At 37.5% G+C, this 25965-nt stretch overlaps 1 protein-coding gene across 8 annotated transcripts in view; it reads left to right on the top strand.

The window, feature by feature from the left end:
- CYLD (CYLD lysine 63 deubiquitinase) overlaps positions 1–25460 on the top strand; it is a 65487-nt gene extending 40027 nt beyond the window's left edge. For all 8 annotated transcript variants that reach the window (XM_017530124.2, XM_017530122.2, XM_017530119.2 and 5 more), the window contains 12 exons: positions 795–911; positions 2159–2538; positions 3745–3910; positions 4801–4942; positions 6798–6920; positions 9305–9396; positions 10228–10294; positions 14255–14387; positions 15479–15587; positions 16374–16492; positions 17029–17245; positions 19812–25460. In XM_017530124.2, the coding sequence (XP_017385613.1) occupies positions 795–911; positions 2159–2538; positions 3745–3910; positions 4801–4942; positions 6798–6920; positions 9305–9396; positions 10228–10294; positions 14255–14387; positions 15479–15587; positions 16374–16492; positions 17029–17245; positions 19812–19996 (1850 nt within the window). In that variant the 3' untranslated portion in view covers positions 19997–25460. The remainder of the gene's footprint in view (positions 1–794; positions 912–2158; positions 2539–3744; positions 3911–4800; positions 4943–6797; positions 6921–9304; positions 9397–10227; positions 10295–14254; positions 14388–15478; positions 15588–16373; positions 16493–17028; positions 17246–19811) is intronic.
- The last annotated feature ends 505 nt before the right edge of the window (positions 25461–25965 follow it).

The following is a 25965-nucleotide window of genomic DNA, read 5'->3' as shown; positions in this document are numbered from 1 at the left end:
AGTGGGGCCTGAGAGACTTAGAATTAGTTGCAGGATATATACATGATAGTCTTTTTTTTATGGTAAGCTATAGATCTATATGGGATAGCTCAAACTTGCTACTTTCACTTAAAGAGAAATAGACTAAAGATTTTTTGTGGGTTCTGGAGAGCCCACTGGCCCCACCATGACATGTCTTCTAATTAACACTGAGGCAGGGTAATGTCTTGAAATGGCTGTGACATAGCTACACCACCCTCTCACATAAAATAAATCCAATCTATAAGAAGTAAAAATGCTTGATTTTTTCAAAGACACGAGGAATTTGACTACCAACAATTCCAAATGTTTAAAACTTAACTGTCTTAAACATAATTTGTGTATTGATTTATATACAGCATTTGAAGATTACTTTCTTTTCAAATGAACTGTTTTAAAATAATAGGTTAAATTTGTGAACCACTGGGTCTGTAGAATGAAGCTGGGGAATGGTGATTTGACATTTAGAAATAAGCTGCAGTACATGGAACAATTTCTTAAAGCAATTCATTTTAAGAAAATGAGTAGGCTTTTCTTTTAACTTACTCCGATTACCCTCCTATATTGACTTTTGGGCCCAAGGATGTTTTCAGTATGCCAAAATGGTTACCGAATTTTTAAAAGCCGAAGGCAATTACAAAACATATTGTTTTTATACACATTTATTGGTTATGTAAACAGTTGTTAAGATCATACTCATTCATTTCTCTTACTAAAAAAAAAACTTTGACACTATGTTGACTTTATTTTTAAATGAAACTTTTCTTGTTCTATAGGATCTACCTCAGACCCTGGAAATAGAAACAGATCTGAATTATTTTATACCTTAAATGGGTCTTCTGTTGACTCACAACCACAATCCAAATCAAAAAATACGTGGTACATTGATGAAGGTAATCTGTAATTTTAGAGTTCTTCATAATGAACCTCTCTTTTTAACTCATCATAGAAAAATGGCTTTTTAACAACAGCAATATCTATAGTTTTTGGAAGCAGAATGAATAAACCACAATATTTAGTTTGTAATATTGCTAAACTAAAATATCGTACACAGTTTGAATTGTACTACTGTTAAGATTATTAAAATGTTTAAGAAATGTATTAGTAGTTTGTTCTTTTCCTTTAACTGATCTGTTTAGGGTGGAAAATTTCTGTCTGGTTCTTTCTTGACCTCTTTAAAGCATTCCCTTTAAAAAAAAAATTATCTTCCCTTGTTTCTGGGACATCATTTTCTCCTAGTTTATTCTCTTCTTTGTTCATTTGTTCAACAAATATTTATTGAGTGCTTACGATGTGCCAGGCATTCTTTTAGGCATCGAGATGAAAATGGTGAGAAAAAATAGACATAGTTTGTGCCCCTTTTGCAGTTGTTAAGTTTTTGAGATAGAAATTAAACAACCACAGACACAGAAGTAGAGTTGCCTTGGTGATGTGCGCAGTAAAGGTACATGATGCCAGGAGAATACATCAAAGGTGATTTTTCTCAGGGTCTTGGGGATGCTTCTTTGGGACAGTGACACATGCTTAGGTTTACCAGAAGAGTGACAGATGACAAAGTGAAAGGGGCCAGAAGAACCTCCTCGGGAGGAGAAATAGCATATGGAAAGTACTCATGGAAGAATGAGATGTATCCTGAGTTCATATTTAGCTTTTGTTTTTTTCTGAAGTAAACAATTAAGTCTATAAAATTCCCTTGTAAGTATTAATTTAGCCATGTTACATAAGGATTCTTTCTTTCTTTGTTTCTTTTTCTCTCTTTTTTATTTATTGTTAAAACTTACTATCTCTTTTTTGATCCATTAGTTATTTAGAAACGTTTCTTAAGGTTTTTGGTATCTTTTTATACTGCTTTCTCAATTAATCGTGTTTTGGACAAAGAGTATCACCTATACGATACCCACTGATGATAGATTTTTTTGTTTTGAACGGTTGGGTGCCATTGACTGAGGTGCATAGATCGGGGTGGAGAGAGAAGCGAGAACACTGTTGGAGATATTAACTTTGTGATGCCTATGAGAATGCTATGAATAGTCGGGAGGCCAGGGGGGCAGTTGGACTAGATCTGTATATTTATTTTTAGAAATGTAAGACAGAGTCAATATTCTTGAATGCGTTTTTCTAATCAGGAATAATTTTTTAGTTGCAGAAGACCCTGCAAAATCTCTTACAGAGGTATCTACAGACTTTGACCGTTCTTCACCACCACTCCAGCCTCCTCCTGTGAACGCACTGTCCACCGAGAACAGATTCCACTCTCTACCATTCAGTCTGACAAAGATGCCCAACAGCAATGGAAGTATTGGCCACAGTCCACTTTCTCTGTCAGCGCAGTCTGTGATGGAAGAGCTAAACACTGCACCTGTCCAGGAGAGTCCACCCTTGGCCATGCCTCCTGGGAACTCACATGGTCTAGAAGTGGGCTCATTGGCTGAAGTTAAAGAGAACCCTCCTTTCTATGGGGTAATCCGTTGGATCGGTCAGCCACCAGGACTGAATGAAGTACTTGCTGGACTGGAACTGGTAATTTAACTTGATCCAAAAATTGCAATTTTTTTTCTGGATGAGGTTTTGTGCAGATTTCCCCCTATTATATGTTTTTTGGGAAACTGTTATGTTTGTCAGAAAAGCTATCACTACAGAAGAATTTTTTCACCACGTTGCCTGACTTCCCTTTGCCATCCCTGAAGCTTGCGACCCACTTGTCCTAATGTTAGTTGATTTACATTCAAAAAATGAAAGCTGATTTTTAGGCCAATGTATTTAGGCTTCTTATATTAAACAGAATTCATTAAATCAAGCAAATTTTCCATCAGCCTTTCTCTTTCTTCTTCAGCCCCTTCTCCTGGTCATTTCTAATAATTATATCATTGGCTTTAAAATTAATCACCATTTTTAGAGATCTTTTGAGACCTTTGCTAGAGGGAAAGGGTTTCCCTTTAGAGATCAGGAGAACATATTGTTTGATATTTTGTAATCAGGAGAGGAGAACTTGAGTACATTTAGCATTTATTTATTTATTTAGAGATAGGGTCTCACTCTGTCGCACAGACTGGAGTGCAGTAGCACAATCAGGGCTCACTGCAGCCTCGACCTCCCAGGCTCAAGCAATTCTCCCACCTCAGCCACCTGAGTAGCTGGGATTACAAACATTTACCACCATGCTCGGCTAATTTGTGTTTTTAGTAGAGACAGGGTTTCACCATGATGCCCAGGCTGGTCTCAAACTCCTGGACTCAAGTAATCTACCACCTTGGCCTCCCAAAGTGCTGGGATTACAGGGATGAACCACTGCATGTGGCCAATTTAAATATATTTCTTTTTTCTTTCTTGTTTGTTTCCATGCTAGTGAATACTATCTTGTGGGGCGTGGGGGTGAGGTGAGAATGCAGGTTGTTAGAATAAATAGCCTTCTCCTTCCCTGCCTGTTTTAATGCTTATAGAAATGGTGCAGAAAAGGCCATTAACCAGGGGAGGCCGAAGTGTATATTCTGAAAGGAAATATAGAAAGGAATTCATGCGGGATTAAGGAATTCACTTTTTAAATCATTAGCTGTTGGCCGAAGCACTGATTACTGAACTCCTTTATCTTGATGAGGTTCCCAGTACAGGTGCGAAGAGGGAATGGTGAGAAAGAGTATACTAGAAACAGGTCTTAGTAACCTTAGTTCTTTGTATACTGTCTCTGCAAGGTGTGGTATAATGCATATCGGAGCATTTCTTTTTCAGGAAGATGAATGTGCAGGCTGTACCGATGGAACCTTCAGAGGCACTCGGTATTTCACCTGTGCTCTGAAGAAGGCGCTGTTTGTTAAACTGAAGAGCTGCAGGCCTGACTCTCGGTTTGCATCACTGCAGCCAGTTTCCAATCAGATCGAGCGCTGTAACTCTTTAGGTATTTGGATGCTTTTCGTTTACTTAACAACCTGGAATGACTATAATTCTAATCTCATATCATGTCATATTAGGTGATGGCGACAGTGTTTTAATATTTTTCTTGCCAATGCTCATTAAGCTTTAAATCAGTAAAAATTGTTGCATGGTATATGAGAAAGTTGTTTTAAGAGGGACATCTTAAAAAAGTATTAGGAAGAGTATTTGAGACTTACAGAGTGAATAATAGTGTGATTTGTTTTTCTCTTCCTGTTGATTACACTTAGTTTTCAGCAATACCAGTGGTAGAAATTGAAATGTGACCTTTTTTTTTTTTTACTGACTTCCCTCACAGTGTCTTGTTTAAGTACAGCAGTGAGTGCATCTTACAAAGAAATCAGCATTAGTGTAAGAAGTAAATTTCAACTGAGTGCTCTCCTTATCACGTGTAATTGGGGCAGGTTCCTGGTGCTGTTTCTTTCCATTGTTGGATAATAGTGGAAAAGCATCTTGGGGCTTCAGCAGGTGCAAACAGGAAAGCCATCTTCATGAAAAACACTTTTTATTATGTTGAAATAGTCCTTTGGAATTTTCATTTTCTTTTCAAACTTGAAGCATCTTCAGATAAACACTGAAATATTTGGGACATATTTTATTTGACAGGTGCTTTTTACACATAATACTCTAAAATGTGTTTTTAAATTGTGGAGGAAGTTGAAAATGAACAATAGCAATTTTTATAAGCCAAGTTAAATAGCAGTTACCCAAAGCCTACTTTTTACTTAAAGTTAAGAAACAAATTTTGCATCAAAATACAAAAACATTTTAAAATGAAAAAAATATTTATGAGAATACATACTGTAATAGTTTAAAAGAATTCTTTTCATTTGCTTTTTTAAAAAATCTTTTCAGCATTTGGAGGCTACTTAAGTGAAGTAGTAGAAGAAAATACTCCCCCAAAAATGGAAAAAGAAGGCTTGGAGATAATGATTGGGAAGAAGAAAGGCATCCAGGGTCATTATAATTCTTGTTACTTAGACTCAACTTTATTCTGGTAAGTTTAAAATGCCATAAGGGCAGGGACACATATGGGTATGTGTTTGTGTGCGTGTATTTGTGAAAGAAACTGCCAACTGCTTCTAAGTAGGGAAACTGGATGACCATGGGTCAGGATAGAAAGGGAGATTTTTTTTCATGACATACCCTTTGCCAACTTTTGAATGTCGTCTCATGTTTCTGTATCCAAAAAGTTAATATAAAAAGTAACTGAATAATGAATAAGAGGTGAATGATATTGTTACAAATGGAATAGATATACTGAGAGTATCTGGGAAATCTTTCTGCACATATCAAATAACATAACTTGCAGTGAAGCCACTGGCTGCTGTGTGCTGTATTTATTTGAGTAGGTAAAGGCAATCATAAAATTACCATCTTTAAACAAGCCTATTTTCAGTAGCAGCACTGCTGCCCTCCAAAGTGGAACAACTTAACATTGCAAGAATTTTTTTTTCCTGACACCCAGGCTGGAGTGCAGTGGCATGATCTGTGCTCACTGCAACCCCCACCTCCCAGGTTCAAGTAATTCTCTTGACTCAGCCTCTTGAGTAACTGGGATTGCAGGCATGTGCTATGACTCCTGGCTAATTTTTTTTTTTTTTTTTTGTATTTTCAATAGAGACAGGATTTCGCCATGTTGGCCATGCTGGTCTTGAACTTGTGACCTCAAATGATCCACCTGCCTCAGCCTCTCAATGTGCTTGGGATTATAGGCGTGAGCCACCATGCCACCATGCCCGGCCTTAACATTGCAAAGATATTTAAGCTCTGGAGAGTGAACCAAGGATCGTTAGGCTCTGAGGACTGTAGGCTGAGTTAAATTGAGAGTAGCCTGCAAGTTCTGTAGCTATATGATAAGAATTAGGAAGTTAACTTGGGATGCTAACATTTTTAAAGTAGGGAGAAGAATAAACTGGTGGCCATTTTATTTGCAGAATGCTTTGGCAAAAACAAGCCTTATAGTATTGATATAATATTCTTTAGATTTACTGATAAAAATCTGTATTAGCCAAATTTTCTGTTTATTTGATACCAGCAAATTACTGCTGTTAGTCACTCATTTTATTTATTTATTTTTTTGAGATGGAGCCTTTTTCTGTTGCCCAGGCTGGAGTGCAGTGGCGTGATCTCGGCTCACTGCAACTTTGCCTCCCGGGTTCAAGTGATTTTCCTGTCTCAGCCTCCTAAGTAGCTGGGACTTCAGGCACATGCCACCACGCCCAGCTGATTTTTTGTATTTTTAGTAGAGACAGGATTTCACCCTATTGGTCAGGCTGGTCTCTAACTCCTGACCTCAGGTGATCCACCCACCTAGGCCTCCCAAAGTGCTGGGTTTATAGGTGTGAGGCACTGCACCCGGCCTGTTATTCACTTATAAGTGATTTTAGCATTTAGAGAAATTTATTAATGTAATAGATCTTTGCAAAGGGGCACGGGGAGAGAGAAGTGGGGCACTGAGTGGTGCTAGCCTCGGGAAGTTGTCTCCAAGTGCTCTCCTCTGTTGTCTGTTTGTAATTTGACTGGGATTTTTAGTTCCTCTTTCAACTTGTGCAAAGAAGTTTTCCTTCTTAATATTCTGTGGGCATGTTATTATCCTTTAACTGTGTTGATCTGCAGTTTGCTTTCTCAGTATTTGTTAGTATTGTCCTCCTGGAATGATCTCTAGGTCCTGATGATTGAACCGTGGGTATCTTCACAGGGGCCCTAGTACCTGTGTTAATGAAAAACACAAATTGATATGCTATTTGTTCTCTAGACTTCACTTATTTTCCTCTTCCAATTCTTTTAAAAATCTATTTCTTGAAAAATATGTTTACAGCATGAAGAAAAATATTCTTTTTCTTTTGCAGCTTATTTTCTTTTAGTTCTGTTCTGGACACTGTGTTACTTAGACCCAAAGAAAAGAATGATGTGGAATATTATAGTGAAACCCAAGAGCTGCTGAGGACAGAAATTGTTAATCCTCTGAGAATGTAAGAAGACAATATATTGCTATTTTGCCTTTAAGTGGTGTCCTATTTGCTGTTTTCTGACATAGTAATTAATTTATACCTTGTCTTCATATAATAAGAGATGGGTGAAAATTAAGTTTCATGGTAAAATATTACATTTTTAAACCTTTGGTCCTTGTATGTTTTTGCTTATTTAATTTCTTAAATCTGGCCAAGGTGTAGAACATAGCATATTCCATGAAATGATTTAAACCATTTTGCTGGAGTAAACTACAGTTTAGCAATTGCAGTAGGTTTAGGAAAGCTGATACATAATACTTAGGATTCTTACCTTTTAAAATAGTTTATTCCAACACTTCCACTACCAGTAATCATGCTTACTGGTCAAACTGGCATAGTCTCTCTTCTTAAGTCTGAAAGAAAAGGAGCAAGTGAAGTTCTGTACAGAATAGCTAGTATTTAATCCTTTTGTACTAGCAACAGATGAGATGTATTTTAGTACCATATGCCTTGGTTAAAGGAATATATCTGGCCTCTTTCCACCTGTCTTAAAAAGGTGACTCTTTACATTTCCTCCTTTAGGAATTATAAACATGTCTTTGTATGGCCACAGGAAGCAATTTGTAATGGTACAGGCACGAGTGACAAGGAGATACCTAGTAAAGACTTTGAATGAGTGGTAGTGATATGTGATAATGTCATATGATAAAATTTGAACTATGAAGAGATAGGATCGTAGATCATAACACAAATTTGTTTGTTCAGGAATATAGAGAGAAAGTGATATAATTTAAAGTCCACATAAGATAAATTTGAATTCTTTTATACACTTTTCTTAATTTATCAATTAAAGTAAAAAATAGTTTGATATCAAATTTGAACCAAAAAAGCAGAATACTGAAATATAATGAGCATTCCAAATTATCTGCTATATCACATGACTAGGAAAGTAAATTATAAGAGGATAAATTTCCTCACTTACATCTTTTGCTTTCCTTAAATTCTGTAATGAATTCTCTAATGATCTTACCCTTTAAGAAAATTGTGAATCTTGATTTTCATATCAATTATTTTGTCTTATGCAAATTTTTAAACATACTATTTTTTTCCCGTAAGTAATTGATACTGGAACAAGACAGGTCAAGTCCAAATCTCTAAGGCACGTTACTACCTCTTTCCTTCCTTCCCAAACACCATAAGTTCATTAATAAACATTCTTTGAATCCTATTGTTCAACCAGTTAAGAATCATAGTTAATCACACTTTCTCACCCTGTCCACAGTAAGAAACTGGTCAGATGCCTTGTTGTGATCAGGATTCCCTGCGTCTGCAGCATTCATATCTGTATTATAGCGTTCATATCTGTATTATGGTTTTATTTGGTGCTGAAATCTCTGCTTTTCTTCACTGAAAGCTTCTCCAAGGCAGAGACCCGATGTTTTTCACCTTACTCATTTTGTATTCCCAACGGCTGACAGGTTACATTACTGTGTAAGCGGTAGATGCTGAATCTATATTGATTGCAGGAAACTAACAAGTAAATGAATAGTCAGCATAAAAAATCGATATAAAATTAGCTAGTTCTGACTTGTCCTTAGTAAACTTATGGTAGCCACTAAGGTCTCCTCTGAAGCTATTTTTAGAATTACAAATTCAAAGTGATATTAAACTTACTGAATATGTCTTGCATTCAGACAAAGATGAGAGAAAATGTCATAATTATGCCAATTGGTTTGACTGCAGATTTTAGATTTTCAGTTTCTTAAAAATTCCCATTTCCCTTAGTGGCTATTTCACACTTTAGTATTAAAAGGATATTCTCTCTCAAAATTGTATATTCTGCTTTATGAAGTAAATACTTTAATTTCCCAAGCAAATATTATTTAAAAACTCAGTCACCACAAACTTAAAAAATGTTTTTTCTCATATTAGTCTATGACAATTACTTGTAAGGCATATGATAGTGTCTAGGATAATTCTGGTTCTAGGTCTTTAATTTTTCAAACTTCAAGAAAAAGCTTGGCTAGGTGCGGTGGTTAACACCTGTAATCCCACCACTTTGGGAGGCTGAGGTGGACAGATGACTTGAGGTCAGGAATTCAAGACCAGCGTGGCCAACATGGTGAAACCCTGTCTCTACTAAAAATAGAAAAATTAGCTGGACATGGTGGTGCACGCCTATAATCCCAGCCATTTTGGTGGCTGAGGCATGAGAATCTCTTGAGCCTGGGAGGTGGAGGTTGCCGTGAGCCAAGATCAGGCCACTGCACTACTCCAGCCTGAGTGACAGAGTGAGACTCTGTCTTTAAAAAAGAAAAAGAAAAAGAAAAAGAAAATGTGTGGTTAAGATGTGTTATATAATTTAATACGTGCCAATATCAATTAATAGTTTTTTACCAACATAGATATGGATATGTGTGTGCCACAAAGATTATGAAACTGAGGAAAATACTTGAAAAGGTGGAGGCTGCATCAGGATTTACCTCTGAAGAAAAAGGTGACCATCTTAACTTATATGCATTAAAAGTAACTGAAGAGCATATTCACATACCAAAGTATTAGCTGAAACGTGTGTCTGTGTAGTTGGGGGCTTTATTTTAAATTAGGAGTGTCTTTCTGTGTGATATGGTTATCTCCCCATTTTGTAAATTCTTCCTCTCTTCTAAAAGTGATTGATGATGTGTAATAATGAACCCCTTTAAGAAGTGGGCTGGTTCTAGTATATTAAATGCTTAAATAAAAAGTCCTTTCCTTTCCACACAGCAATGATATTCTCAGTGGTTTATCTCTCGTGGTGCAGAGTTGCATTGGGTTTTCTACGTTTTCCCACTTAGTTTTTCTTGTTACAAAAGGGAGTTAGAAGCTGCTGACTAGGATTAAGTTTATGGTTAGGGAACAGTGTTCTAATCTCTTCCTAGCTAATGGGCTTACTCAGAGATTCGCTACCTGACTTTGAACTGGATAGCATACCATAACCAGCTATAATGCTTAGAGGCTTGCAGGGAAAAACGGGGTATACTTCAGATTGTACTCCACTTAGCTTAAAACCCCCAAAAGAAATAACAACTATTTCATTATATGTGATCTATTACACCCTTTCAAATGCAATAAAGTCATGACAAAATTGAAACATAATACTTGATCATAACTTTTAAATGTCTTTTATGTTTTTCCTTTGTCAGGAAAACTTGAAAACTCTACTTTTAATTGAAATAATATTAGATGAATGAAATTGAATTCAGTATTAAAATATGACTGTTAGAAATAAAAAATAAAATGATTTAAAAATGTTGCCTGTGACTTATTTGATTTTAAAATTTTCTCCTAGATCCTGAGGAATTCTTGAATATCCTGTTTCATCATATTTTAAGGGTAGAACCATTGCTAAAAATAAGGTAACCTTTAAATTGTTCTAGAAGCACTGGAAAATAGACAATTCTCATTTCTACTGCCATTATTTAACAGATATGAATTCCAGAATGATTTCTTAATATTGTATTTGTTTAGGGCTCTTAATAGGCTAGCGGAATATCATGCAAGTTAATTTGTTTATTGTCCTCGCAGAGTACCATGCTTTACTTGAAGAACAAATCCAATGTAAATTTGTACTATAATTTTTAACCCTAGTGATAACTATTATTGAAAATCATTTTCCTATGAAACTGTGTGTGTATATATATATATTTCTTCATAATTTCAATTAATGAACCTTTTAAGAAAAAAATCTCATTCTAACTTAAGCACTTCAAGAACACTTTTTTTGTGTGTACTCATCACTCAAAAAATTTAGTCTTAAATTAGCTTTCCTGTTCTTTGATGTATAACTTCGTCTGCCCTCCCCACTCACCATGTTGAATGAAAGCCTTGTTTAATGTAGTAAAGTTCTTAACAAAATGTTCTAAATGACTGAACTTTCCAGATAGTTTGAATGTTCTCAGTCTAAACAATGGACCTTTTTGTATTTTAGCTTGGGTTTCTCTCTTGAGAATCTAATATCCTATATACTTTCCTAAATGCTAAACATAGATAAGTACTCTTCCTCATCTCTGTGTCTTAAAGGGATGTTGTTTGATGCCATTGTTGAATTGATGGATGGGGAGAAGAGAGGGCTGGTGGAAGGTGCCATGACTGTGGTTTGATATTGTTTGGGAAGTTCTGATGAATGAAATGAGACATAATACATAATCAACAAGAGCTCGTAATATCTGCCCAAAGATGATAATAGCCGTATGTACACCTAAAAATCTTAGAGAATTGTCTAAAAATTACTATAATTAGCAAAAGAATTCATAATATTTCTATGTAAAATAACCAGGGAAAAATCAATGGCATTTCCATATACCTTCAAGCAAATATGAAAAAATAATTTCATACTTCATGAAAGTATAAAATACCAAGAAATCAATTTTATTGAGATAAGATTTTTTAAAAGACTTATACAGAACCAAAGGGGATTTGATTAATTAGTGAGAAAGATTGTGTTCTGGGTAGGACAATTAAATAATTTAAAGATTATTACGTAATAATTTGCACACAAGCAAGATCTTAACATACTTTAGGAAAGTGGTTTTAGAGTTCTCTACAAAATGGAAGTGGACAAAAATCTTGAAGAATGCTTTTAAAATAGATTTCTATTATAAGCTATGAAGGCAAAGCAATAGACTTAAAAATAGTGTATGATACTAGCATAAGATTAGAAATATGGATCAATGGGACCAAATAGAAAGCTCAGAAATAGAATTAACTGTATGTAGCATTTCAGTGTCTCATAAGTCAACTTTTCTAACACAAATGAGAAAGGAAAGATATCTTTAATACATGATACAGGAAACCTAGCAGGCACTTTGGGAGAAGAAAGTCAATTTGGTTTTTCATTTTAAAGGGACAAATTTCAGATGCTTTAAACAGTTTTTTTCATCCTTTATCCTCCCCTTTCTAGCCCACACACCTAAGGAATGTAATACATGCTCAGCAATAACATAGGTTGAATACTACAGTGATCCTCAGAGTGGGTAAGGAGGGATCAGGGCATCTCTGAATATATCTCAGAGTCTGAATGCCTTGTGGGACTTGAAAGGGCCCTGGGAAGTTCTTACACCCCCCTGAAGGGTACACTGTCCCCTTCATCCCTGCAAAAAATCTCTTCATATTGAGAATCACCTTTTTAAAGTTTATAAATATTCTAAGCTGGCTCTTTTTCAAGAGTAATTCTTCCCCTCCACTAGCATTTCTTATTGACAGAGAAAGAGAGAGTCAGCAACAAATAGTCATGCAACAAATAGGAAGAGCACGTAAAAAATTAAACAGTCTAAAAAAGACTATAAGATGTCCTTAAATGATTGAAGAGACAAAAGAACTAGATGCCAATGGAAGGTAAAACAGGGTTGATAAACAGAATCAAATAAAGACAGAATCTCCAGAAGTAGAAACTATATCATGATGTTACCTCATTGGTGCAGTGTGCACAGCTGAAGAGAGAATTGCTCATTTGGAAGACAGAGCTGAAGAAAGTACCCAGAATGTTGTCCAAAGGGATAAAGAGTTAGAAAACAAGAAAAAGGGGATAAGAGGCATGGAAGATGGATTCTAACTAGAGTTCCACAAGGAGATACTAGAGAGAATAGGGAAAAGGCAATATTTCAACAGATAACAGCTGAAGAGTTTTCAGAATTTTTGATAGACTGAAATTCTAGTAATAAAAATATTCAGAATTTCTGAGCAGAGAGAACCAGGACTAAATTACCATTCAAGACTTATTACAGGATATACTTTAGTAAAACAAAACTGAGTTTAGAATAAAGGAGTGGGATGCAAGAAACAGGGAAAAGCCAAGAAATTAGTAAATTGTCTTCTCTATCCTAATTTCTGCCTCCCTTCTCTCAGTGTTTGCCACGTAGTGCTCCCTTCAACCACCAGCCCTCCTCCCCTGCTGCCATGATTATGATTACAGTTACTGACCTCTGCTACTTCCTGGTTTCTTAGTCTCCTCTCTCTCTCTCTCTCTCTCTCTCTCTCTCTCTCTCTCTCTCTCTCTCTCGCTCTTTTCCTAGGCATTTGCACGTTCACAGAAAAATTCTGCTAATTTCTGCCTCCCTTCTCTCAGTGTTTGCCACGTAGTGCTCCCTTCAACCACCAGCCCTCCTCCCCTGCTGCCATGATTATGATTACAGTTACTGACCTCTGCTACTTCCTGGTTTCTTAGTCTCCTCTCTCTCTCTCTCTCTCTCTCTCTCTCTCTCTCTCTTTTCCTGGAAACTGTTAATTTCCTATGCTTTTTGGCTTTCACAGAAAAATTCTGGTTTTTTGTCATAGTCATCAACAACTGATTAAAACACTGGTATAGCATAGCGTTCAGGTTTTTTGCTTATTCTCTGTGTTTGTTGTGGGTCTCGAGAATCTCCTGTTTTGTTATCAATTAAGTTATCTTTATTTGGGGACGTAAGTTGCTTTGGAAAGCTGAAGATTTCTGCAGGCTGGTTTCTGAATAGTGAGGTTTCTTTTTTATAATGAAAATGATGTTAATATTTTCCCCTAAAAATCTTAAAATCTAGAAATAGGTTTAGATGTAAACAGTCTGACTCTATATCTAGAAATTCTGCTGAAGAGGTAAATAGTAAACTTAAGGATTATTAGTCCTTCTGGTAGAGTTAGTCGTAAAGACTAATGACATGCTATAGTAAAATATTTAGAAGGAAAATGTTCAAAACAGAAGAGTAACACTATGATTAGCATATGGTAGATGCTTAGTTGGTATGTGTTGAATAAACAAGTGACTATTAGACAGCATGCTTTAGCAGAAAGAATGGTAAGCGGTGGTTAGGGTCCCTGGGTTCTGTACCCAGTGCTGCTTTGGACTTGCTGAGAAGTCATTCTCCTTCCCTAGATCTTAGCACCTTCATTTTAGAAATGAAAAGTTTGGTCTAGAAGGTCTGCTAATGGTCTGTCATATCTGGGCATATAAGAATTTATTTTCAAGCATTAAATGCAGTTTGCAGCTTTCCAGATTCGGGCAGTTAAGTTGCCCTAGTGATTTAGCTTTTGGTTAGTTCTGTTCACATAGTGGTTCTTGACTGGGGTTATTGGGGTTAGAAAATTCCATTATTTTTTTCCTAATCACTAAGAGAACTTTCCAATCTAAAAACTAAACAAAATAAATCATTTATAAGGTCTTGTGCTTAAGCAAATTTAATTATTTTATCCAAATCATTTATTTCCCTCTGTTGTTCTGAATGTCCAAAGCTACACAATCAATTTTATGGTTTTTCTGTTCTCAGATACTGCTGGGACAACTTCACATTTTGATTTAAGCATTTAATAAATAGATTATATGTTTTTTTTTCTCTGCATGTTTTTAGATCAGCAGGTCAAAAGGTACAAGATTGTTACTTCTATCAAATTTTTATGGAAAAAAATGAGAAAGTTGGAGTTCCCACAATTCAGCAGTTGTTAGAATGGTCTTTTATCAACAGTAACCTGAAATTTGCAGAGGTTAGTGATCCTCACTTATGGTATTTTTTTATGAAAGTCTGTGAGAGTCTTAAGACTATTGGTAGATTCAATATCTCTTGATTTTAACTAGCTGAGAACAGTTTGAGACACAAACTGTTAAGAAACACGAATTTTTAAAAGTATGCAGTGTTTCAACTTTGCCTTTACGGAAAACGTCTTAGAATTAAGACTGAATTTTTTGGATTTTTGGTGCCAAAGAAAACACCAAGCTTATTTGCAGAACTTGAAAACTTTTCAGTAGTTTATTTTATTTTATTTTTTGAGATGGAGTTTTGCTCTTGTTGCCCAGGTTAGAGTGCAATGGCACAATCTCGGCTCACAGCAACCTCCGGCTCCTGGGTTCAAGCGATTCTTCTGCCTCAGCCTCCTAAGTAGCTGGAATTACAGTCATATACCACCACTCCTGGCCACTTTTAGGCAGTTTAAAGCAAAAGGAAGATGTATGTTTTTTAAAATGCCATTTTACCCAAGCATATTATCCAAATATATCAAAATATAATGTTTACTTTTCCCTCTTCATCAAGAGACAAAATGTCAATACATTCATTTATATTTATTAATGACCGAGTGATAGAACTTATTCTTTTATTGTCTGAGAATCTTCATAATTTTAATAATATATGCTTGTGGTTTATTTTGATTGTATTCATTTCTGAAGGCATGTTTTGGTAAAACCTTAACAGCCACAGTTATTTATTTGTTGAAATATAATGAGTAGTGTACTTCTGTGATGACATTTTCTGTATTATATTTGCAAAAACAATCTTTCCAAAATATTTAATAAGTATAAACCCAAATAAAATACCATGATTTTCTTTGAGACCCAAGACGATTGAACTCTGTGACCTCCAGGTGCTGGTATGTCCCTGCGATCATGAGCCACGTGAAGACTTGTGGCTTGTTGGTGTCCTGTGTTCACAGCCCGTGGTCACATGTGGATCCTGTTTTATAGGACACCAATATTAAGGCAGAACTTACTGTTTTGTTTGACAGCCATTACTATTTTGGTTTCATAAGGAAAAGTTTTTTTTTTAACACTTTGATTCTAAAAATATCTGTCTTTTTTATAGGCACCATCATGTCTGATTATTCAGATGCCTCGATTTGGAAAAGACTTTAAACTATTTAAAAAAATTTTTCCTTCTCTGGAATTAAATATAACAGATTTACTTGAAGACAGTAAGTATGAGATTTTTAAAATTTGTTTTGTTGGTTTTATGGAAATTGTCAGATAATTCCCATCAGTTGTAGGTTAGAATCTAACTGGACACAGTAGTTCTCAAGGCAATCCAGTATCTGAAGAGCCTGGAAATATGAAAACAGTCATTTTATTTCTCAGAATTTATTCTTAGAAAATAGAAATGAAAATACATATTTAATGTGCAGATATATTTATTATCATATGGTTAAGAAGTTAGAAACAACTTGAATGTTAACCAGAGGAGAGTAGTTAAATGAGTGGGTGTATCTGTACAATTAAATTACTGCCATTAAAATTCATGGTTTTAAAGACCAATGTGTATGAAAATGGTCATGGCGTAATATTAAGTGGAAAGGTAAGTACGTTAATACGTTCTACAAAAGGGGCCATATATATATACACACACATATATACTTATGTAAATATTCAGATGTGAAATTATTAGAGAAAATTCACGATCAGATTAACAGTGGCTATCTCCTGCCAACTGAAATTGCAGATGTTTTTAGTTTCCTTCTTTATACTTTCTTGTATCTTTGACTTTTCATCAATGGGCATTTTATACGACGGGAAAAACACCCTAGGAGACACATTTAGAAAAATTATTTGGTCCAAGAAAACGTGTTTAAAGATATTTCAAATACCAACTGAGAGCTTAAGCGGATGGAAGAGGAAGAGACTTTTTTGAAGCCATGAGCATTGTCCTTTTTAAAGCCTAATTTTTCTTAGCCTTCTTAACTCCCCTCCCACTCCCCACATTTCAGCGCCCAGGCAGTGCCGGATATGTGGAGGGCTTGCAATGTACGAGTGTAGAGAATGCTATGATGATCCGGACATCTCAGCTGGAAAAATCAAGCAGTTTTGTAAAACCTGCAACACTCAAGTGAGTTTCCCTTCACTTAATGGATGAACTGTTGTTGAACAATAACTTATTTTTAGTTGAAAACAGGTGGCTGGTTTTGGAAAGTTTTTTAAAATCATAATTAACTGTTAATTCACAATAAAATGGTATTGCTTTTGCCTCTTTTGTTTACTTGAGCACTGTTGGTGAAGTACTTGGCTGCTACAAATCGGGATGTATTTAATAAGGGTAAGGAAGTCAACTCACTCGACACATTGAGTTTTACTCATTAATGATGATGACTTTTTTTAAGACGGAGTCTTGCTCTGACACCCAGGCTGGACTGCAGTGGCGCAAGATCTTGGCTTACTGCAACTTTTGCCTTCCGGGTTCAAGTGATTCTCCTGCCTCAGCTCTCTGAGTAGCTGGGATTATAGGTGACTGCCACCATACCCGGCTAATTTTTGTATTTTTCATAGAGATGGGGTTTTACCATCTCAGCCAGGCTGGTCTTGAACTCCTGACCTCATAATCCACTCTCCTCAGCCTAATGACATTCTTTTCATGGTCCATTTTAGGTCCACCTTCATCCCAAGAGGCTGAATCATAAATATAACCCAGTGTCACTTCCCAAAGACTTACCTGACTGGGACTGGAGACACGGCTGCATCCCTTGCCAGAATATGGAGTTATTTGCTGTTCTCTGCATAGAAACGAGCCACTATGTTGCTTTTGTGAAGTATGGGAAGGACGACTCTGCCTGGCTCTTCTTTGACAGCATGGCTGATCGGGATGGTACTGAGAACGCCTTTCTTCTGCATGTGGCACAGGGTTCTGGTTTGTAGTGGGACAGTTCATAGTGAGAGCACCTGTTCTGAGTGATATGATATTTTTTGAGAAAATCCTTTTGTTGTATTTGATCAGAGCGTAGAAAGTTATCACAAGACAAAAGTATGCCAGGTTGCAGGGTCATTTATTATGCCGGCGACCACAGAGGACTCACGTCTCTCCAACCTGTGGTGGCAACAGGAGGGTGCCACGATTTTTTATACCTGAAAAACCACCTTGGGAGTGGGGGTGAGGGGCGGGGATGAGGATGAAAAGGCTTCAGACATTCCGAGGGCTAGTGGATTCTGTAAATTACCTCCTGGGCAGAGATGAGGGTGGGGGTCCCCGGACATTCCAAGGGATGGGGACTTTTGTCATTCCGTTTGTTACTTAAGTGGTTTACAGAAGTCAAGATAAACATTTGTTTACACATTATCTGGTTAAGGTGGAAATCACAGACCTTAGTTACTTATTACAAGTCGCAGGAGCCAAGATGGCATGGGTTAGGACTGCTTGCCTGTCACATTAGGGCCACAGAGAGCAGTTACTGATAAGAAAAGGTAAGCAGCTTTACATAGTTTTGAAGAACAAACTAACAGATCTATTTACAGAGGCCAAGGACAGTAGTTATTGTGAGGAGAATGGGGCAGCCATTTCAACTTATCTAAAAACAGTTTTGTATTTTATAAAATAGTTTTGCTCTGGTTCTGGCTCTAGGCCAGCACAATATCACACTTTCAGGATTATTCTGGTGACACAGTCTTATATCTTGAATTGCATTAACAACCTTGCTAGCTGAACTAAGGAATAATATGTTGTGTGTGTGTGTGTGTGTGTTTTCTTTTTTGAGATGGAGTCTTGCTCTGTCACCCAGGCTAGAGTGCAGTGGCATGGTCTTGGCTCACTGCAACCTCCACCTCTCAGGTTCAAGCAATTCTCCCACCTCAGCCTCCCGAGTAGCTGGGACTATAGGAACATGCCACCATGCTTGGCTAATTTTTGTAATTTTAGTAGAGATGGAGTTTTGCCATGTTGACCAGGCTGGCCTCAAACTCCTGACCTCAAGTGATTCACCCTCCTTGGCCTCCCACAGTGCTGCGATTACAAGAGGAGCCACTGCGCCCAGCCTCATATTATTGTGATTTTTTGACATGCGTATGCTGTTTTTAAAAAAAAGAATCATAAAATCCTTATTTCAGGCCTGAGGGAACTTACTTCCAGCTTCATTGTCTTCTTTCAGGCCCCTCTCATTTTTGTACGTATCTTGGTAGCTGTTTATTGAGCACCATTAAGTCATTCTACCTAAATCCTGGCAAGATGAGAATTATTCCTGGTTTTCTCTTATTAAAGCTGAGGTTAAGGTGCCTGAGGTCATATGGTTTGTGTTTAACTCAGTCTCTCTGATCTCAGTGCTTATGTTTTTTGTACTAAACCACGTTGTCTTCCAATTGCCAAAAGCCGAGAGCAGAAGTAAACATCCCCTTTAGACAAGTAAAGCCTATTCCGTGTGTCGTACGTTTCTCCCTGAAGTGGGGAATAGGCTGCACTGGTCAGGCCATTTTCTAGGATGCTTAATCATGATGTAACGAATGCTTAATGAATGCCAAGAGCAATCATGGGCTTCAGGTAAGAAATGGTTGTTAAAGCAGCCCTGCCTCGACCCATAAGGAGTCTGCAGTTTAAGACCAGGCCTAGGCAGGGTTGTGAGGTGTGACTGTCATGTTCCTTCATTCTTACACCCTATTTCTCCTTTAGCTACTCTCTCAGGTCCATCCCTCGTGGTCTTCTGGTGTGGCCCTCCAGTAGCCTCAGACATTCCCTGTGACAGCCTCTTGAACAGAGGCCTAGGCCCTAGACCAGGAGCTCTCCACCTTTTCAGTTCTCTGATGCTTGAGGGATACATCCCAGCCCCATCTATAGATGTGTCCCCAACCCAGTTAGTGTTTGCATTGAACAGCGTAACGCAGCAGCATAGGCTTGGAAAAGCTACTGAGCTAACCCAGAGGAGCCTTTCCTGGAATCTCTGAAACCACACCCCAGATCACCTTCATCGGGGGCTGACGACGAGGCTAACCAGCTGTTAGAGTTGTGCAGGGATAGTGTTTAAAATGTAGGGAGTTATACTAGCGTTCATTTTACTAGATCTGTTCCAAGTGGACAGTCTCATGGCGAAGTGTGCTGGTGGCCTGTGTCTGGGAGGAAGTGAAAGGTGAAGAACAGTGGTGTCTACCTATGTATTGATAATATGGTTCCCTGAGTGACCACAGAGAGAAGCCTGGAAGGTAGGTGTGGGGCTTATCTCAGAATGTGTCTCCTTTTACCAGTTTTATTCACTGCTGGCTCCAGAGTGCTTTCAGAAACCAAGAAATGAGAGTATATCAAGAGTTAAAGGAAGCTTTCACTTCCAGAAATCAGAAGTAAAATAGAGGCTTTTAGAGCCTGAAATTAGCTTTTTTGAAATGATAGGATTGTAAAATCATTGACAAAAGAGTTTAGAACTTGACTGCTCTAAAAAGAGTTCTTTGTGCCGTAGGTGGTCAGAATGGCTTCAACATTCCTCAAGTCACCCCATGCCCAGAAGTAGGAGAGTACTTGAAGATGTCTCTGGAAGACCTGCATTCTTTGGACTCCAGAAGAATCCAAGGCTGTGCACGAAGACTGCTTTGTGATGCGTATATGTGCATGTACCAGAGTCCAACAATGAGTTTGTACAAATAACTGGGGTCATCAGGAGAGGTGAGAAACTGAAGGCAGTCTTACGTTGGACCTTATTTGAGCTGGCGGTCTGTTCCACGTCCATTGCCGGCAATGGATGTCTCTGTGGTGATGATCCTTCAGAAAAGGATGCCTGTGTTTAAAAACAAATTGCTTTTGTGTTCCTGAAGTATTTAATAAGAAGCATTTTGCACTCTAGAAAGTATGTTTGTGTTGGTTTTTTAAGAAGTCTAAACGAAGTTATTAATACCTGAAGCTTTAAGTTAAGTGCATTGATCATATGATATTTTTGGAAGCATACAATTTTAATTGTGAAAGTTTAAAGCCTCTTTTAGTCCATTGAGAATGTAAATAAATGTGTCTTCTTTATGGACCAAGGATATGAAATCATTTTTCCTTTGTAGCTAACGGTTGCCTTGAGGAAGGAATAATTTGGTTTTATTAAGAATCGACTCTCAATCCAGTTATTAAAGGTGTACTGAGTTTGATTTGTTAAGCCTTTCTATATACTGCTGATCCTTGCATGTGTACAATCTGCTCAGTTTTTCTGTGTTTCTGCAATAGTGGTCAGAAAAATACTTAAATTCCCTTAATGGTGTTGTTTTCTATTTGTCCTGGTTTTGAGATAAATGAGTGATTCTGTCCCAAGATGTCCATTTTTGAAGTGATTTTCCTGGAGGATTAGGGTATTCAGCAGTTGAAGCTCTTCATTCATAGTAGTTACTATCAGCTAACAGGTTTTTTTTAAGGCTTTTAACTATTAATATTTTATGGAATGGGGCATAATAAATTGATAAAAGAATTAGAGTGATAAGTAAATAAGATAGTCCTATACAAACAAACATACAGTCCATAAGAAAATGAATTTGGCATATAGAATTACTCTTTAAAATTTCCCTGAAGAGATGGATATTTAAACTTCTGTTATTTTAGACAAGACTGTCCAGAACTTAGGTTCGATCTGTCAGCCAGTAATCCCACTACATTCAGTGTGATGTCACTTGAGATAATGAATCAGATATGTCATCGAAATGTTAGCAGCAGCTTCATCCTCCTTCTGATTAAGTAGCAATGGGATGTTTTGTTTAATAATAGCCATAGTGTGTGTAGACCACAGTAGATGTTGTAGACTAGGACCATAGATTATACATGTCCGTGCTGTGGGATGTGCATTCTCTGAGTGTTGTTTTGTAGTATCATTGTCTTTCTGGAACAACTTTCTAACTGTGCAGAAAGGCAGAAAGGTTGTCATATGTGTATGACATATGACTTTTTAAAATATTTAATGTGAAAAAAAGTGGAAAGTATCTTTACAAACCCTGCAATTACTTTTTTAAAGGCACTTTTATTTGGTTTTATCATTCCATTTTGCAAATATTTACTAGCTTTATAAACTACAATAAGCTACAAAAACTCATCTTGTAAATTTTTCATTTTTGAAATGAAAAAGTACATATATTTTGCACAAGGTTTTGTACTGCTAAGTGCTTGGTTGGGGTGGTGAGATGATGATTAGATCGGGGTGAGACTGAGGGACTCTGGGTTTAGGGCTAGTCCTGCCTCCATCTCCCTTGGGTAAAAGGAAGGGTGTGGGGTACAAGACGTGTAAGGCCTTTTCTAGCTCTGACCACCCAGAAGTCCAGTCACCCTGTAATAAATATGTGTTGAATGAAGAAATGGATGAATGAGCTTGTCAATGTGATTTTTAAAAACTTGTCTACCTGGAGGAATGATTAGGAATCTAAATGGGGCCAGCCCTCGGCATCTGCAGGTTTCTGATCCATGGATTCAACCAACTGCAAATGGAAAATAGTACTTAAAAAAAAGGATGGTTGCATCTGTATTGAACATGTACAGACTTTTTTCTTATCATTATTCTCTGAACAATATAAGAACTCTTTACATAGCATTTACATTTATTAGATTTTATAAGTAATGTAGAGATGATTTAATTAAAATATACAGGAGGATGTGTGTCAATTATATGCAAATTCTGTTCCATTTCATATCAGGGACTTGAGCATCTTCAGATGTTGGTATCTGCAGGCATCTTTGAACCAAAACCCTTCAGATACTGAGGGCTGGCTTGGTAAGACTGGATTTAACAGTTAAAATTAAAAAAAGGAGAAACAAGACAGTTCCTTTTCTGTAGAAATTAAAATGCAAGTTGAGGAATCTCTGCTACCCAGGCTGTCGTGGTAGAGGACTTGAAGAAGACCTGTTTGGATGTACACCTGGTTTTAAAACTCAGGTGTGGGGACTGTCTTAAATGGGAGGGCCTCATCCATAAATGATTTCTGATGATGTCTTCTTCAGGTGGAGCTTGATGTCCTTTTAATGTTACTTGGGGAGGGAGTGCTCATCAAGGGATGCCAAGGCCAGCTCTGGTGGTTCCTGGGGAGGCTGGGTCCTTCCCTGCTTCTGAGTGTCATGAGGCAGCAGGAAGGTTTCTCCCTCACCTGTCTGTCCTGGCTCCCTCTGGGTAGCCCCTCCTGCTCTGCACTTCAGCACAGCCTGATTTGTCAAGAGAGGCATAGTTGGGGCTGGGCTGCATGGCGTGAGGGCCAATGTGCCTGCTGGCTATTTAATTTTTGGCCTTAGGTTTTCTTTAATATTTTCCTGTTGGCTTCTTAAAGGTTTTGGTTATCTTTTTTTCCTTATCTACAATCAAGATGACAATATAATCAGATCATCTCATTTATAACATGGTTCATGATTGATGACTATAAGTAGAAAATGTGTCATGTTCCTCACCTCCAAATAAATGTGTGTGTGTGTGTGTGTGTGTGTGTGTGTGTGTGTGTGAGAGAGAGAGAGAGAGAGAGAGAGAGAGAGAGAGAATGGGGAAGGAGAGCAATGTTATCATATATAGAGAGGCTAAATGTGTCCCATCCCTCACTATCAGCTTTATAAAGGAGTTTGACTCCATCCACGAAAGAATGTTTTGTAAGACTAGGAAAAAACATTGAAAACTAGGAAAAGCAGCAAGAAAAATCAACTTAATATGTTGTTACCATTGCTAAGGATTTTTTCCTTAGAATAATTTAGGATTTTTAAAAATTTATATTTGTAAAATGGCTGTAAATAAATGGCTAGGTTCTTCTTATCCTTAGGATTCATTTTTTTTTTCTCACAGATTTTGAGAACAAGGGGAAGACAATTTATGGAAGATTAAGATTCCATAAATCTTATAGAACTCTATTGTTGCCCAAATTCCTGCTTGTTTGAATATGGCATCTTCATAGACTCAGGATTCATTACCCTCTATAGCTGGATCTGAAAATTACCCAGCCAGATAATTTCGCATCTGCTTTGATGATTATAGACTGGGATGTGAATGGAGGATTAAGTATTAGGCCTTTGCTGAGTAACTACCAACCAAGAAGCCTTTATCGGACACTTACTAGGTGCCTAGGATTGTATCAGAGGGAACATGAGATAGGTCCCTGCCCTACCTAGTTTTAAGGCTGCTTAGCTGAAGGGTATGGGTGACAGGTCTAGGGGAAGCTCTGGGAGGTGGTGTGGTGTGACGGAAAAAGGAGCAGACTCTGGCCGGGAGACCCGCGTTCTAGCCCTGTTCCTGTCACTTGCTTTGTATGCTTAGAAAACAGCTTGGCCTCTTGGGCTTTAGTTTCCTCCTCTGCATAATGAGAGGGTTAGACTATTGAATTTTGTAGGAAAGAAATATAAATTCCTGGGTCCTAGGCCATGCCTACTGAATCCAGTTGTTCATGAAGGGGCCTAGGAGATCTGTGAGGGGAGGTTCCCCAGGGGAATCTCATGACCAGCCAGGTATGAAATCTGCTAACTGGAAGATCGCAAAGTTTCCTTCACTTTCTGTGATTTTGTGATCATGTAATGTTACTGTATTATTTACATCAATGTGGGTACTTGGATGTTTATCACAATGTTTCTCTGTGTTTACATGTTAATTTATGTAAGAAATGCATTTTAGTCTATGTTCCCCAACCTGCTGTTTCCTACAGGTGTTAGTAGTTGTTGAATACAAGTAAGACTTAAGAGGACATTTGATGTTATTTACCTGGACATTGTCTTTCCTTTTATTTATTTAGAGGAAATTGAGATTCTAGGAGCCAAAAAAAATAAAAAATAAAAAAAATAAAATAAAACAAAAAACAACAAAAAAAATTCTTAGGCAAAGTTAAAGAAAAGAAGTTACATTATTTCTTACTATTTGCTACTTTATAATGAAAACTTTTAAATTATACGGGAAGATTTTTCTATGGGATAACAAATCCTTGTCATAAAGAAAGAGGTCTTTTTAAAGTAATTAAGGCCTGTAATTTAAAATAATGCCCCTTTCTCTAGAGGTTGGTGATGTGAATAACACATCCACAATTCTCCACTAATGAAGATCATATTTGAATTTCACAAAGCAGGTGATGAGTTGGGGAAGAGAAAGAGATGTTAAAATGAAAACTCATGTGCAAAAAGGAGGTGGAGGAAGAAGTAATATAAACTCCTTAAAGCAGATGTGCATGGGGCCATATGAAGGCCAGGATTCTGTGGGTGTCAGGGGATTGCCCCTCTTGACAGAAACTGGGGTTTTCAACTGAGGCTTCCTTCAGGGAGTTCGCCTTGCACTTCTCTGAACCCCTTTCAGACCTCTTTTTGGGTAGAAGAGATGGGAGGAGGGGAGAAAGACTGTTCATCTTATTCTAAATCCTGGAGCAGCTGAAGGCTTTCTCTTGGGTCACGATGCAGTGCTAAAACGTTAACCAGCAAGTACGGCCAAGGATGGTGAAAACGTGGGAAAGAAAGATCTTCCTCCTCCCTGATCATAGCATCCATCAGTGTCTGGAGCCAGGTTACTGAAGAGCCCCGTTTGATTTCCTGGCCCTTTGCCTTGGCAGTGATGACATTTTTATTTCACTGTATTTTAAAGTCTTCATTTATTTTTATAACATGGGTTAAGGAGAAGGGCCACTAATGGAGGGAACTGTCCTTTCAAGAACCATAGCTTCCGATATAATAAGTACTTTTAAAAACCGTCCACTTTAACTTAAAAAAAATTCTAGCGGGATTATACTGGAGACACAACTACCCTTGGTTTTAGTTAATAAAATGGCCTAGTACTGTGGAATTCTAATTTTAGGAAGTCTTAGCGTCAGATCATAAACATTCATTAAAATAACTCGCATCCCATTTGAAACTTCCCAGGGGAGTTGGGATTCTTAGTAGATTGGTAGAAAGGGGCTCATTTTATACTGTATTTCCCATTTCTGGTATCTTGTTCAGCATTTTTTATTGTTATTTTTTTGTCTGCAGAACATCCTATATTTATGACAACATTCTTTAAGAACACCATGTAGAACACCCCTTACTATCAGCTCGCTCTGATTTAGCCTTAATTTTGTTAAATTTTTTAGAGATGAATGAAGTGCTGCTGTGGAAAGAAATGTACATATACTATTTCTGTATCATTAAAAATTACATTTTTATGGTTTCTTTTCTTGGATTTCTTTGGGGGAAGGGTTTTGGGTTATGGGAAGGCCGGCATTGGGTTTCTACAACACTTTGAGTGTTTGTGGTAAGATTTCTTTGAGAAAATGCTATACCTGGGCACGTCTCTGTTTCTTGATCCAGCCTCTGCCACCATTACAATTGCTTTAGAAAACCTCACACGCCCTGTTCTGGGAGATGTGCCAGTTATGACGCTGTGTGGCTTCTTGACCTAGCCTAGTATTTCCAACCTCTGATGCTTGTTAAAGCTAAGCTGCTCCAGCCCCCAAGCCACTCCAACCAGAAGTTGTCCCCTGCTTCATTCCATCGTCTTTAAACATGAACCCAATGCTGTTGATTAAGGAGTAATGTGTCCCATTCTTTTTTCTTTTTTTGAGATGGAGTCTTGCTCTGTCACCCTGGCTGGAGTGCAGTGGTGCGATCTTGGCTCACTGCAACTTCCATTTCCTGGGTTCTAGCAATTCTCCTGCCTCAGCCTCCCGAGTAGC

The sequence above is a fragment of the Cebus imitator genome, unplaced genomic scaffold, assembly GCF_001604975.1.
Source record: "Cebus imitator isolate Cc_AM_T3 unplaced genomic scaffold, Cebus_imitator-1.0 Scaffold63, whole genome shotgun sequence".
NCBI classification, from domain to species: Eukaryota; Metazoa; Chordata; class Mammalia; order Primates; family Cebidae; genus Cebus; species Cebus imitator.
This window is presented reverse-complemented; position numbering and strand designations above follow the sequence as displayed.